We start from the raw sequence: 14,886 nt of genomic DNA on the forward strand, positions 1-14,886 counted from the left end.
ATGCAGCTTTTGGTGTGGTTTTGATGCTGCTGTTGGTGCGGTTTTGATGCAGTTTTTGGTGCGGTTTTGATGCGTTTTTGATGCAGTTTTTGGTGCGGTTTTTGCGCGCTTTTGATGCATTTTTAATTTTTGGGGTGCGGTTTTTGCATGTTTTTTGTGTGTTTTTGTATGCGTTTTTGAAAGCTAAATAAAGATGTATTATTGAACAAAAAAAAAAGATTTGTGATGTCATTATTGTCCAACCTCCTCTTTTACATTTGTCCAACCCACACTCAATTACACACAGGTAGATATACATATAGATGATAGATGAAATGGATAGACAGAGCTACATATAGATAGATCTATAGATGCATACATCTATCTATTCCTATATCTATCTATAGATATATCTGGATAGATATATCTATTGATAGATGTGTGGATAGCGTAGGGTGTGTGTCCACTGTCCGGATTACATTCGATTTAGCTGCAGATTGGATGCTGCGTACTTGTAGTCCCATCAGATAATGCCTGCGCACACACCCCAAAAGATCCCCCACACACACCTGAACAGTTCCGCACACACCCGAACAGTCCCGCACACACCCGAACAGTCCCGCACAGCACCGCACACATCCGAACAGCCCGAAGACCCCGTTCGCACACACATACACGCACACCCTCACGGCCCACACACTTCCCTCCTCCCGAACTGCAGCGTTTCTCGGACCCACATCCACATCTGAACTGCAGATCTTTTTTACATCTGCGGTTTTGCTGCAGATGTGCCCGACTCAATGAAAGTCTAAGGGTGCCGAAACGCTGCAGTTCGGCACAAAAGAAGTGACATGCTGCGGAAAAAAACAAGCTGCATTTCGGTGCGGCTATTTTTGCAATTTCATCGCACTTTGACTTTTTTTCACATTTTCTGTTACACGACATGGTAAAACCAATGGTGTCGTTCAAAAGTAGAACTTGTCCCGCAAAAAATAAGTCCTCACATGGCCATAGTGATGGAAAAATTATGGCTCTGGAAAGAAGGGGAGCGATAAACGAAAAAAGCTCCAGGGCTGAAGGGGTTTAGAAACATGGATATGGACATATCTATGGAAATAGACATAGGTATATAGATATATCTGTATGTATCTATCTATCCATCCCATATCTATCTATCTATCTATCTATCTATCTATCTATCTATCTATCTGTGTGTAATGGAGTGTGGGTTGGACAAATGTAAAAGAGGAAGTTGGACAGAAATGACATCACAAATCTTTTTGAAGATAGAGGAGGGAGAGGAGGGAGGGGTTTGGGTGTGTTTTGGAGTGGGTGTGTTAGGTTCGGGCTTAGTGGCAGTGCAATGCATCATGGAACTTGTAGTATTAGAGCACAATAACTCAGGAGAAAGGAAGTTGTCGATTAACCCCATGAGAGCTGGATCCAGCACTGAAGATGTGCTGCTACAGCATGATAAAAGGTAATATTGCTAAAATAAAGACAGTGGATCTTTTCAGTGGCACATAATAGCAAGATTTATGAAAAAAAAAATTGTTATTGTAGTGGACAACTTCTTTAAGATTTAAAATACACAATAACTTAATGTGTTTCATTGTTTTTAATGAGGTTGGGTTAATAAAGTTTTATATGGAAATGAATAAATTACTGGGTCAGACTTATTCTCACAACCAGTAATATAATGTCTTGTTCTGTGATGTTAAATTTGCACCAATTTTGTATATTGACAACCTCACACCACACAAATAAGTTATTTTTTATAAAACACCATCCACCTTTGCGTCTCTGAAAAGGGGACCCGTCACCTACAAAAAATGCTATTTTCATGTAGATACAGTGATAATCCACATATAAATAGTCTTTAAACCATGTTAGGGTAGTTTACTGGTAGTGCAGCTACAGAGAAAAAATACAGTTATATTTTCCCTGCAGCCGCTCCAGTCTCCTGGCTGGGACTATGGGAGCTGTAACAGTCACCGCCCACTACATAGTGAGTGTGCTGTAATCACTCCCTGCCACTTTGACTGACAGCCAGTTCTGCACACATACCCTGCAGAGCAGGATGTCGGTTAAAGTACAGACGAGTGATTATGGTTCTCTCACTGCTATGGACTTGCAAGACAGGGACGTGATGCTACCACTTTATAAAGCATTAGTATGTTTGGAATATCTACGTCACTTCTGGAAAATAGTTCACAGTAAAGATACCCTAGAGTCAGAAATGGTACAAAGAAAAGCCCCACAACTGGGAAGAAGCATGTAGATTCACTGTTATAAGGAAAGAGTAAATTAATTATATGTATTCAGTCTTGAAAAGAGACATTTATGGGTAGACATGATAGAAGGCAATCTGTCAGCTGGATTTTGTTACCTCATCTGAGAGTAGCATAATGTAGGAATAGAGACCCTGATTCCAGTGATGTATCAGTTAGTTTACTAGTTGCAGCAGTTGTGATACAATCAGTTTTTAGATGTAGCATAATGCAGAGCTCTAAAGGCTAACCCCACCCACAGCACAGCTTTCTGTGTACATTGTACATTGACAGTGGCTACTAGCCAGCAGTGGAGGTGGACTTGGACCAGAATTGGAGAGGGCACCAGTTTGGCAGTGATTATCTCCTGCTGATAAAACACTCATTGTTTTGAAGCAACAGCACACAGCCCAATAAGTGGCACATCCCTGAAATCAGTGTCTTAACCTCTACCTCATGCTATCCTCAGATTACGTAGCAAACACCTGCTAACAGATTCCCTTTAACTTATAAATTCAGAAAAATGGTTCATACAGAAAAATTAGGTCAAAAGCTGTTTCATGTAAAACCGCATGAAAAGATAAGAGGGCATTTCCTACAACTGGAGGAACAAAAGTATCCAAAAGACACAAGGCTTCTTTATAAGAACTTTTAATCTTTGGAGCAGACGACCCCAGGAGCTGCTCACAGCAGAAACCGTTGATTCAAAGAATACTTAGATGATTTCTTAGAAGAAAATAAGATAAATGCTTAAGTAAATGTATAAAATTATTGTTCTGAATGTTAATCCAGTTAAAGAAGTACTCCTACATATTTTTTTTAATTAATTATATGTGTGTATATATGCATGTAATGTAGAGTGTAGTGTACCTACAGCTGCTCTCTCCGATGTCCAGCACCATTCTTCTCTGCTTCGTAGTGACGTCACAGCAATTGCAACAAGCCAGCTCATTCTATGCGCTACTCGCGGACCGGAAGTCTCATGCAATGTAAGTCTATGGAACCTCGCTCTGACGCTCCATAGACTTACATTGTAAAAGTCACTTCTGGGTCAAACAGAGCGCAGTTTGACCCGGCCATTATGCAGAGCGGTGACATCACTGAGAGGAGGAGAAAAATGGTGCTGGACACTGGAGAAAGCAGCAGTAGGTGAGTATATTAATAGGCTAAATTACATGCATCTGCAATATACACACATTTAATTAAGAAGAAAAGTGTTATGGAAGTGCTTCATTAAATCGACACTAAGTGTATATTCCCATGGTCAGTAAACGCTGCTGGTTGGACGCTGCGTACATCCGCAGAGTCCAACCCGCAGTGGCCAGATGTTGCAGCATAGTGGATTGGATTTAAAGAATTCCCATGTCCTCTATGCGTCCAGAGATGCCCCCAGCATCTTTGCGTCTTTCCAGACTGCAGCATGTCTATTTACATTGTGGAGACGCTCCGTATCCGCAGCGTAAATTACCCATTCACTATCATTAGATGCGGTAAAACCGCATTATCTTCTTAGTCCCATGCGTATTAAGTGCGGGAATGCTGCTTACTATGCATGTGTACTAATTTACATAATAGCTTACCTTGTTTCAGCTGGAAGTTTGTGTACACTGCAGTTCTCGTAATCGATCAGCTGACCGCGAGAACTGCCGTGCACGTGACTTCCGGGGACGGTGTTATCTACGGTCACTAGCCAAGTTCTCACAGTTAGCTGACCGCAAGAACTGCAGTACACGTGACCGCCAGGGACCGTGTTATCTCCTCCGGTCATCAGCTTCCAGCTTCGCTGTGTCTAGATGTCAGGCTGAATGGTGGCATAATGCCACCGTTCAGCCAAAGGCAACCAGATGTAGCAGAGCTGGACTCGTCGTGGGACAGTATGTATATCTTCTTGGTGGACAGGTAAGGATATTGTTGCATTTTTATTTTAATTTTCTTACAGGAGATCGAGGGCGTCGGTGGAATAGGTGATGCAGTAAGGATGGTTTAATTAAGAATATTTAAGGAGTCTGTGTCATTATTTCAATTAAAAGACTACATTTTTGCTGTGTCTTTATTTACCATATAACTATAGGATTAGTAATGGATAGGTGTCTTATAGAGGCTCTCCATTACTAATCTGTGGGCTTGATGTCACCTGACAATACAAAGGTGACATCAACCCCACAAATATTACACTACTTGCCATCGCTACAGGGCAAGTGGGAAGAGCCATGTAAAGTGCCACAATTGGCACATCTTTGTATGTGCCAATTATGGGGCGGCTGTGGGCTGCTATTTTTAGGCTGTTGAGGGCCAAAATCCATGGGCCTCGCCAGCCTGAAAATACCAGGCCGCAGCTGTCTGCTTTTTCCTTGGCTGGTTAACAAAAATAGGGGGACCCCACGCTATTTTTTTTGGAGGGGATCCCACTATTTTTGCTAACCATAAAAGGTAAGCAGGCAGCTGTGGCCTGGTATTATCAGGCTGGAAAGGTTCATGGATATTGGATCCTTACCAGCCTGAAATACCAGGCCACAGCTGTCTGCTTTATCCTTGGCTGGTTAACAAAAATAGGGGGACCCCATGCTATTTTTTTTGGAGGGGATTTCACTATTTTTGCTAACCAGCCATGGTAAGCAGACTGCTGCTGCCTCGTATTATCAGGCTGGTAAGGTTCATGGATATTGGATCCCTACTAGCCTGCAATACCAGTCCCAGTAGTCTGCTTTACTCTGGCTGGTTAACATATATAGGGGGAACCCGCGCTATTTTTTTAAAATTATTATTTATTAAAAATGAGGGGACCTCTCTCTGTGCTTTCCTCCAGTTCCTGTGTTATGTAATTCACAAGATGTCACAAGATTCACCTTTATTTAAATTTGTACACATGCGTAGTAAGCTGCTTTCCCGCACTTAATACGCATGTGACTAGGAAGATAATGCGGTACCGTCTCCACTACATAAATTGACATACTGCGGTCTGGAAAGACGCGCCACATGTCTGTCTCTGTGGGTGAGCTGGTGGGCATTGGTGCGCACATAGTGGGCATGGGATTTCTTGAAATTTTATCCACTATGCTGTAACAGCTGGATGTACCTGCAGCGTCTACTGACTGTGGGAACATAACCCAATATATCGGCATACAGGAAATCACTTTTTTTCCTTTCCAGAAGCCAACTTTCAATTAGCTTAATATCAAGTGAACAAAAAAATGCATGCAATGAAAAAACGCATGTAAAAAACACATCAAAAATGCAGGTGACCTGCCAGTGACCTCAGATGCAGATTTGGTGCAGATTTCACCTGCGTCAAATCCTGAGCAAATAATGAGCCATTCCTGATCGTGTGCACATACCCTTAGGAATTTTTTTTTTTTTTTTTCGGCAGATGGGTTCTTGCATTCTGGTTGTGTATACGCCCCTTCCCTTTATCCTCTCTCATCCCTCAGTCGATCTTAATAGATGTGTTTCTTTTTTCAATCATACTGACTATTTAACTATGTCATATTTTAATGCGTATATTTCAAAAAGCAGAATTTGTCTTTGCAGATGGCAATTACATACAAAAGAGCCACCAGAGTGGCATGTGATAGTCGATACATACTAATTTGCTTCTAAAGGTACATAGATTTTTGAACAAAGCAGTTTAATCCTAAGCTAAATTCTACGTATACATTACATCCACTTCTATGTCTAGCTTAAGAATTTGCTGTCATTGATAAATGTCTAATAGGATTTCTTAAATCCTATTTCATATACAACTTTTGGTCTACAGTGTCTTTAATTGCATGATCATTTGAAGAGAAACATAATCAATGTGGGAAAGCTGTGAATGTTAATCATTAACCGCGGATTCACAATAGGGCTCATTAAATAAAATCTTACATAATCTGACGATTTTAAGCAAGCTAAGCATTTACATGGGATTTCAAGTGTTGCACCAGAGCAGATAACATACTCTATAAATTGTTTATATGGGCAAGCTTCCAGATCCACGCTTCCTTCTTACGCCCACTCCTTTAGCAACCAATCCCAAAGCTCTGCGTTCCTAAGCTGTAAGTAACGGGGCTGTAAAAGAGCCATAACAGGGACTTCACTCCCTTCTGACAGCCTCAGCCTGCAGAAGACACCCGTGGATTCTAACCAAGGCTCCTGGGGAGAGAAGAGCAGGGACATGAAGGACACGTACGATGTGATTGTCATTGGAGGAGGCATTTCAGGTCTGTTGCATTGCAATTCTAATAAATTAATACTTGTGGCATCTAATGATTTTATATTGAATACATATATGTGTATATATACGGTACATAACCCTCCACTATGAAAAACTTAAGCCCTCAAATCCCGTGTCACAGACTTTTCACGCAGACAAATTGTCCTCTGAATTTGCACTGATGGGTGGTAAAACCCCCACACAGCTGTAGGCAGATGGGGGATTCTAGTTTGGTTTTGTATGCTGAGCGTTGTGGTAAGGCTGTTTAACCTATTAACGACCAGAGGTATTTTTGTTTTTGTGGTTTCGTTTTTTATTCCCCTTCTTCCCAGAGCCATAACTGTTTTATTTTTTGGTCAAAATGACCATGTGAGGACTCGTTGTCTGCGGGACAAGTTGTACTTTTGAAAGACACCATTGGTTTAACATATTGTGTACTGGAAAATGGGAAAAAATTCCAAGTGTGGTGAAATTGCAAAAAAAGTGCAATTCTACAGTTGTTTTTTGTTTTTTTTTCTTACAATGTTTACTAAATGCAAAAACGGACTTGCCATTATGATTTTCCAGGTTATTATGAGTTCACCGGCACCAAACATGTCTAGGTTCTTTATTATTTAAGTGGTGAAAAAAAATCCAAAGTTTGTTAAAAAAAAATTGCATAATTTTCTGACACCCGTAGCGTCTCCATTTATCGTGATCTGGGGTTGGTGAGGGCTTATTTTTTGCGTGCCGAGCTGATGTTTTTATTGATACCATTTTGGTGCAGATACATTCTTTTGATTGCCTGTTATTGCATTTCAATGCAATGTTGCGGCAACCAAAAGAAACGTAATTCTGGCATTTTGAATTTATTTCTCGTTACATTGTTTAGCAATCAGGTTAATCCTTTTTTTATTGATAGATCGGACGATTCTGAATGTGGCGATACCAAATATGTGTATGTTTGATTCTTTTTCTTATTGTTTTATTTTGAATGAAGCAAAAGGGGGGGTGATTTGAAATTTTATATATTTTTTTATTTCTTTAATATTTTTAAAAACATTTTTTTACTTTTTGCATGCTTCAATAGTCTCCATGGGAGATTGGAAACTGCAGTCCTTTGATCTGCTCTGCTACACACAGGCGATAATCAGATCGACTGTGTGCGGTAGAAATGCTCACTTGCTATGAGCGCCAACCACCAATTGGCACTCATAGCAATCAGGCAATGACAATCATAGAGGTGTGCTGGAGATATCTGGTTGTCATGCCAACCCATCGGTGATCTGGGATCATGTGAAGGGGTCACCGATGGGCGGGATTTCCGATGCGCTTCCGGTAAGTGCGAGTTAAATGCCGTTGTCAGAGATTGACAGCGACATTTAACCAGTTAACAGCCATGGGTGGATCACGATTCCACACGCGGCTGTTGAGGGCACAGGTCAGCTGTATACATCACACATTTTCACATTGCATTTTTTCCTTGCAAAATGGGATTCAAGTGTATGCGACGACAGAGTCATTGACTACAATGATGGAGTCACTATGTGCTCTTTCATGCATTACTTCCAGGTGTATACACTTATTATAGGTGGACAGCAAGATGGAGCCACTGAACGTAGGAAAAAACGCAATGTGAAAAGATTTTATGGTTTTCAAATGTGTCCACAAAAAATTAATAAGCTATCCAGAAAGAAATATCATTAAGTAGGCATCCATGGCTGTGGGCAAAATTATAGTTCTGACTTATCTGAATTCAGGCTTACTTTTTATCAATTTCTCTGTCTGCAATGTAAAAGGGCAAGTCTATACTTATACATGTATTAGAGCCAGCTATGTCATTTAAAGAGTAACCATTGTTTAATTTTTATTATATAAATCAATTGTACACGTGAAAATAAGATTTTATTAAATTTAGGCATGGTTTTAGCTTTTTTTCTTCAAATTTGACTCCATAAAAGGCTGTTTTTTGCTTATCTATAGTACATACCCAAACAAAGCAGTCCAATTATTTAAGAGTAAATTACATTTTAATTTTCATATCATAAGTAAATTGTACACGTGAAAATAAAAAACTTTCTTCTTTGGAGGTGGAAGTGGGCCCCCTTACACCTTGAGCTCCTGTGCGGCTGTACAGGTTGCACCAATGGTCTGTCACAGCCGAAGAGTTCGGTGAAAGCAGCATTGGTGTATACAGAAGGACATTCCCAGGGACAGTTCTTAGGCAGGAAATTTTCTGGTCACTGAGGCTGGTGCTGACTTCCTCCTGGAGTCAGCTCAATACGGTATCCGGCTCTGTCTTATTTCCATCATTTTTAATTTTTTAATTTTTGTTTTTTCCTCCACTTTTAGAAGAGCTATAACTTATAAATTCTTCCATGGATACAACCATGTGAATCGACAGCTGTTTTGTAGGGGATGAGATGTAGTAAATGACACCATTTATTTTACCATATAATGTACTGAAAAATAGTAACAATTTTCCAGTAGGGGTGAAATGGAGAGCAAAATACAATTCCTTCATCAAACCTGTATAGTTTTTTTACTTTTATTTTGCTGGGTTTAAGTACATTTAGATCTTTATAAAAAATGCCTATATTTTTTCTTTTCCATTGATGGGTTGTGTGTAATGGATTTCTCTTTGCATGGCTGGTTGTACTTTTAGTTGGTGCCATTTTGGTGTACATACATTTGAAACGATTTTATTGCATTGCAGATGAGGTAATTAAAAAAATGCCTTTACCATATGGATTAAATAATTTTACATAGTTATATAGGTAAAAAAAAAGACATACAGTAGGTCATCAAGTTCAACTTTTTTCCATCAGTTATACATTCTCTATTGCTAGATTATTTATAACCCACAATACCATTTTTTGCAAGAAAACCATCCAGCCCTTTTTAAATGCTGTTATAGTATTTGCCATTACTGTCTCTTGCAGTATGGCATTACTCAGTTTGACTGATCTAACTGTAAAGAACCCTTACCTATTTAGCTGTCAGAATCGCCTTTTCATCAACTGTATTGAATGCCACCTTGTCCTTTGTACAATCTGTTGAAGGAATAAGTTGTGTGGCCAGTCCTTTGTATTGTCAATACATGTATTTATACATATAAATAGGATCTCCCTGAGATGTCTTTCTTCTAAACTAAACAAGCCCAACTTTTCCAGCCTCTCCTCATATGAGAGACCTTCCATCCCTTGCAATAATCTAGTTGCCTGACTTTGAACTGAATCTAACTTTCGAATATAATTTTTAAAATATGGAGCCCAAAACTGGATCCCATATTGTAAATATGCAAGTGATTCATAAAAGAGTAATAATACAGGGTTGGCCATTTATATGGATACACCTATGTAAAATGGGAATGGTTGGTGATATCAACTTCCTGTTTGTGGCACATTAGAATATGGGAGGGGGAAAACTTTTCAAGATGGGTGGTGACCATGGCAGCCATTTTGAAGTTGGCCATTTTGGATCCAACTTTGTTTTTTTCAATGGGAAGAGGGTCATGTGACACATCAAACTTATTGAGAATTTCACAAGAAAAACAATGGTGTGCTTGGTTTTAACGGAACTTTATTCTTTCATGAGTTATTTACAAGTTTATGGCCACTTATAAAATGTGTTCAAAGTGCTGCCCATTGTGTTGGATTGTCAATGCAACCCTCTTCTCCCACTCTTGACACACTGATAGCAACACCACAGAAGAAATGCTAGCACAGGCTTCCAGTATCCATTGTTTCAGATGCTGCACATCTCGTATCTTCACAGCATAGACAATTGCCTTCAGATGACCACAAAGATAAAAGTGTAAGGGGGTCAGATCAGGAGACCTTGGTGGCCATTCAACTGGCCCACGACGACCAATCCACTTTCCATGAAACTGTTCATGTAGGAATGCTCAGGCCTGACACCCATAATTTGGTGGTGCACCATCTTGGGTGTCATGCTCGAGCATTCTTGCATGAACAGTTTCCTGGAAAGTGGATTGGTCATCGTGGGCCAGCTGAATGGCCACCAAAGTCTCCTGATCTGACCCCTTTAGACTTTTATCTTTGAGGTCATCTGAAGGCAATTGTCTATGCTGTGAAAATACGAGATGTGCAGCATGTGAAACAATGGATACTGGAAGCCTGTGCTAGCATTTGTTCTGCGGTGTTGTTATCAGTGTGTCAAGAGTGGGAGAAGAGGGTTGCATTAACAATCCAACACAATGGGCACCACTTTGAATACATTTTGTAAGTGGTCATAAACTTATAAATAACTCATGAAAGAATAAATTTACGTTAAAACCAAGCGCACCATTGTTTTTCTTTTGAAGTTCTCAATAAGTTTGATGTGTCACATGACCCTCTTCCCATTGAAAAAAAATAAAGTTGGATCTAAAATGGCCAACTTCAAAATGGCCACCATGGTCACCACCCATCTTGAAAAGTTTCCCCCTCCCATATACTAATGTGCCACAAACAGGAAGTTGATATCACCAACCATTCCCATTTTACATAGGTGTATCCATATAAATGGCCTGCCCTGTACATTAGGATCACAGGATTTTATCTCTCCTTTTATATACCCTAAAATCTTGGTTGCTTTTGCAGCTGCTGCTTGACATTGAGTAGTGCTGCTTAGCTTATTTGTAACCAGAATACCCAAGTCCTTCTCCTGTTCTGTAGTCCTGAGTATACTCCCTTTTAATGTATATGCAGCAATAGAATTACTCCGTCCTAGGTGCATTACTTTACATTTATCTATATTAAACCTCATCTGCCAAGTCTTTGCCCATTTAGCCTTGTTATCCAGATTGTCTTGTAATATTGTACTGTCAACGTCAGATTTTAATATCCTTCATAGTTTGGTGCCGTGAGCAAAGAGTGACACTATACTCTCAATTCCATCCACAAGGTAATTAATAAAGATGTTAAAAAGAATCGCTCCTAGCACAGATCCCTGTCGTTCCCTCCGCTGACTATTTCCCATTTAGAAAATGTACTATTTATGATGACTCTTTGTTTCCTGTCTGTTAGCCAGTTCTTACCCATCTGCATATAGTTTCCCAGAGTCCTTGCTTCTGTAGTTTCAGTATTAGGCTGCTATGTGGAACAGTATCAAATGTCTTTGCAATGTCCAGATTTATTACATCAGCTGCATGACCAATATCCAGATTTGCACTTACCACCTTATAGAAACCGGACATCTTGGTTAGACACGACTTATCTTTCATGAATCCATGCTATTTGTCAGTTATATTATTCTCTACATTATATCTCTGCAGATCATCTCTTATAATGCCCTCAAAAAACTTTGCCCACTACTGACGTCAGGCTTACAGGATGGTAGTTGCCTGCTTAACTTTCTTAAATATTGGTACCATGTTAGTCATCCTCCAACTCTATGGTTCTGACCTTGTTGCAAGACAGTCTAAGAAAATGAGGTACAGTGGTCTGTCAATTACTGAGCTCAACTCCCTCAATATCCGTGGATGAATGCGATATGCCACCCGGCCCAGGGGCATTGTTAGTATTTAATTTACTTAGATGCAAATGTAATTCTTAATTTAGATATATTGGATAGTGAACTTTGAATTCTGCTTTGCAGAATGATACCTGGCACAGGCAGTTCAGTTCAGTTTTGTATTTTTATATATCACATTTTTATGGATGCAATGATACCAAGTATGTTAATTTCTTTTTTATTATTGGGAAGAGGGTTGTTTTTTCTTAGTTTTTTTCAATGTTTTTTAAAAATATTTTAACACATTTTTAGCACCTCCAGAAAACTTGAATCTCTGTTTCATTGCTTATACAATTTACTGCGATACATTGTTCTGCGGTTTATAATGAAATTAATGATCACAGGAGTACCAAAATGGCCACAACAAGAGCTTTCAGTAAACCCCTGGTTCATTTTGTAACTCATCGACACTCTATTTTATTGCAGGATTGGGGGGCCTTGGGTGACACAATGGACCCCTCTTCCAGCAGTGTTCCTGTTCCCGCTAAGCTGAGCAATCTCGAAAGGGATACGTTAAAACAACATATGTATAAAGTTAACTAACCCAATCATAGATATACATATCTGAAGAGTATGGTAGTTTTTAATTCTGTCATTTCCAAAGCACTCAACTTAGTGGGAATCTTTCCCCCAGAAACAAACTGCTTAAGTGCCTGTTACAGATTGACAGCAGCAGCAAAATGATTAAGTAGCAGCACCAGCTCAGTTCAGAGCTCCAAGAGGCGTATGCTTAATGTATAACACAGCCAGCCCCACTCTATATGAGGTAGGCTCAGCTCCTGAACTTGCTCCACACACCCAACCTAAATGCGTGACATACATGAATGGTTAGCAATTGGTACACAACATATATTATAATCTTCATTCTCTATTGCTTTATAAGGTTTTCTTTTTTAAGTTACTGAACTTGTCAACAGGTAGAAAAAGACAAATTTAGCTTTTCTTTTATTTTCACTGTTCTTCTTAATTTTTATCTGTCATACAGTTCCAGAAATATAGCCTTTTTTAAATAAAAAATTAACACTAAATCAACTTTCATCCATTATAAGTTCATGCTTAAAACATACAACTCTGCCCTTCACCTCTCCAAACAAACCTATTTTAACACCCTCATCACCTCACTGTCCAATAACCCTAAACATCTCTTTGACACTTTTCATTCCCTACTCAACCCAAGAGTGCAGGCCCCAACCACGGATCTCCACGCTGACGATCTGGCCAATTACTTCAAAGAAAAAATTGACCAGGAAATTATCTTCCTCTATCTGAAACTGAACCTGTCAAAAACTGAACTCCTCGTGTTCCCTCCCTCTACTTACCTACCTTTGCCTGACATTGCCATCTCCGTGTGTGGTTCCATCATTACTCCCAAGCAACATGCCCGCTGCCTTTGGGTCATACTTGATTCTGAGCTTTTATTTCTCCCCCCACATCTGATCACTGGCTCGCTCTTCTTATCTGCATTTCAAAAACATTTCTAGAATTCGCCCTTTTCTTACTTTCAACTCTGCAAAAACTCTTACTGTTTTACTCATTCATTCTCGTCTGGACTATTGTAACTCTCTACTAATCGGCCTCCCTCTTACCAAACTCTCCCCGCTCCAATCTGTCCTGAATGCTGCAGCCAGGATCATTTTCCTCACCAACTGTTACACCGATGCTTCTACCTTGTGCCAGTCATTACACTGGTTACCCATCCACTCCAGAATCCAGTACAAAACTATTACCCTCATCCACAAAGTGCTCCATGGCTCAGCACCACCCTACATCTCCTCCCTGGTCTCAGTCTACCACCCTACCCATGCTCCCCATTCTGCTAGTGACCTGAGGTTAGCATCCTCAATAATCAGAACCTCCCACTCCCGTCTCCAAGACTTTTCACGTGCTTCGCCAATTCTTTGGAATGTACTCCCCAGGTTAATACGACTAATCCCCAATCCCCACAGTTTTAAGCATGCCCTAAAAACGCATTTGTTCAGACTGGCTTACCGCATCAACGCATTAACCTAATTATCCCTGTGTTGCCCATTCAAAAAACTTAAACCATAATCAGGTTCCTCGCATTATGTTCTCATACGCTTTATGCAGTTAATAGCCCTCTGTGTCTTTACTGTTACATATTTAGGCTGTTTAACTGGTTCATGCAGCTTTACATGAACACCCGATCCTTACACTATGGCTGGTCCGAACAATGAAAGCAATTGTTACCATCCACCTCTCGTGTCTCCCCTATTTCCTCATAGTTTGTAAGCTTGCGAGCAGGGCCCTCACTCCTCTTGGTATCTGTTTTGAACAGTGATTATTGTTATGCTGTAATGTCTATTGTCTATACAAATCCCCTCTATAATTTGTAAATCACTGCAGAATATGTTGGAGCTATATAATTAAAATTATTATTTTTATTATTAAACTAGATGGCAGCCCGATTCTAAAGAATCGGGAGTCTAGAATCCATATATACTTTATTTATTCAAATGTAAGAATAATACAATTAATAAATAATAGTAAGAAAGAACAAAAAATGGCTGCACTCACCAGCTCTTGACAATTCTTGACAGTACGGCACATTTCTGATTGGTCGCTCGCGGCAGGCGGCAACCAATCAGAAAAGTGCCGCGCACCACGAAGGCATATATCTTTGTCCACCCTGAGCGGGTGTAGGACGCTGGTGACGTCACTTATCTCCGGACATTATCTCCGGACAAAGCCACGGAAGTTGGCACAAATTGCCGGAAGTAGTATTCTAGGCAATTATATATTAGATTTTAATGTTATCAGTGTTTACCTTTGAACGTTTATATTGTATTGTCCTGTCACCAGCCATGTGTACGATTATCGGCCGAAAGCCTCTCTGGAACCAATAATCACCCCATGTAAAGGTATCTTTATAAGTTAAAGATTCAGAATACTATGACTTTTATCATATCCTGAACAGTCAAGTTTTTTATG

General features: G+C 39.8%; 1 protein-coding gene across 2 annotated transcripts in view; it reads left to right on the forward strand.

The window, feature by feature from the left end:
* The first annotated feature begins 6,295 nt into the window (after positions 1-6,295).
* Positions 6,296-14,886, forward strand: part of LOC143815529 (amine oxidase [flavin-containing] B-like) — a 162,297-nt gene continuing 153,706 nt past the window's right edge. For both annotated transcript variants that reach the window (XM_077294817.1, XM_077294818.1), the window contains exon 1: positions 6,296-6,448. In XM_077294817.1, coding sequence (XP_077150932.1) covers positions 6,403-6,448 — 46 coding nt within the window. In that variant the 5' untranslated portion in view covers positions 6,296-6,402. The remainder of the gene's footprint in view (positions 6,449-14,886) is intronic.

This window comes from Ranitomeya variabilis, chromosome 3, assembly GCF_051348905.1.
Source record: "Ranitomeya variabilis isolate aRanVar5 chromosome 3, aRanVar5.hap1, whole genome shotgun sequence".
Lineage (NCBI taxonomy): Eukaryota > Metazoa > Chordata > Amphibia > Anura > Dendrobatidae > Ranitomeya > Ranitomeya variabilis.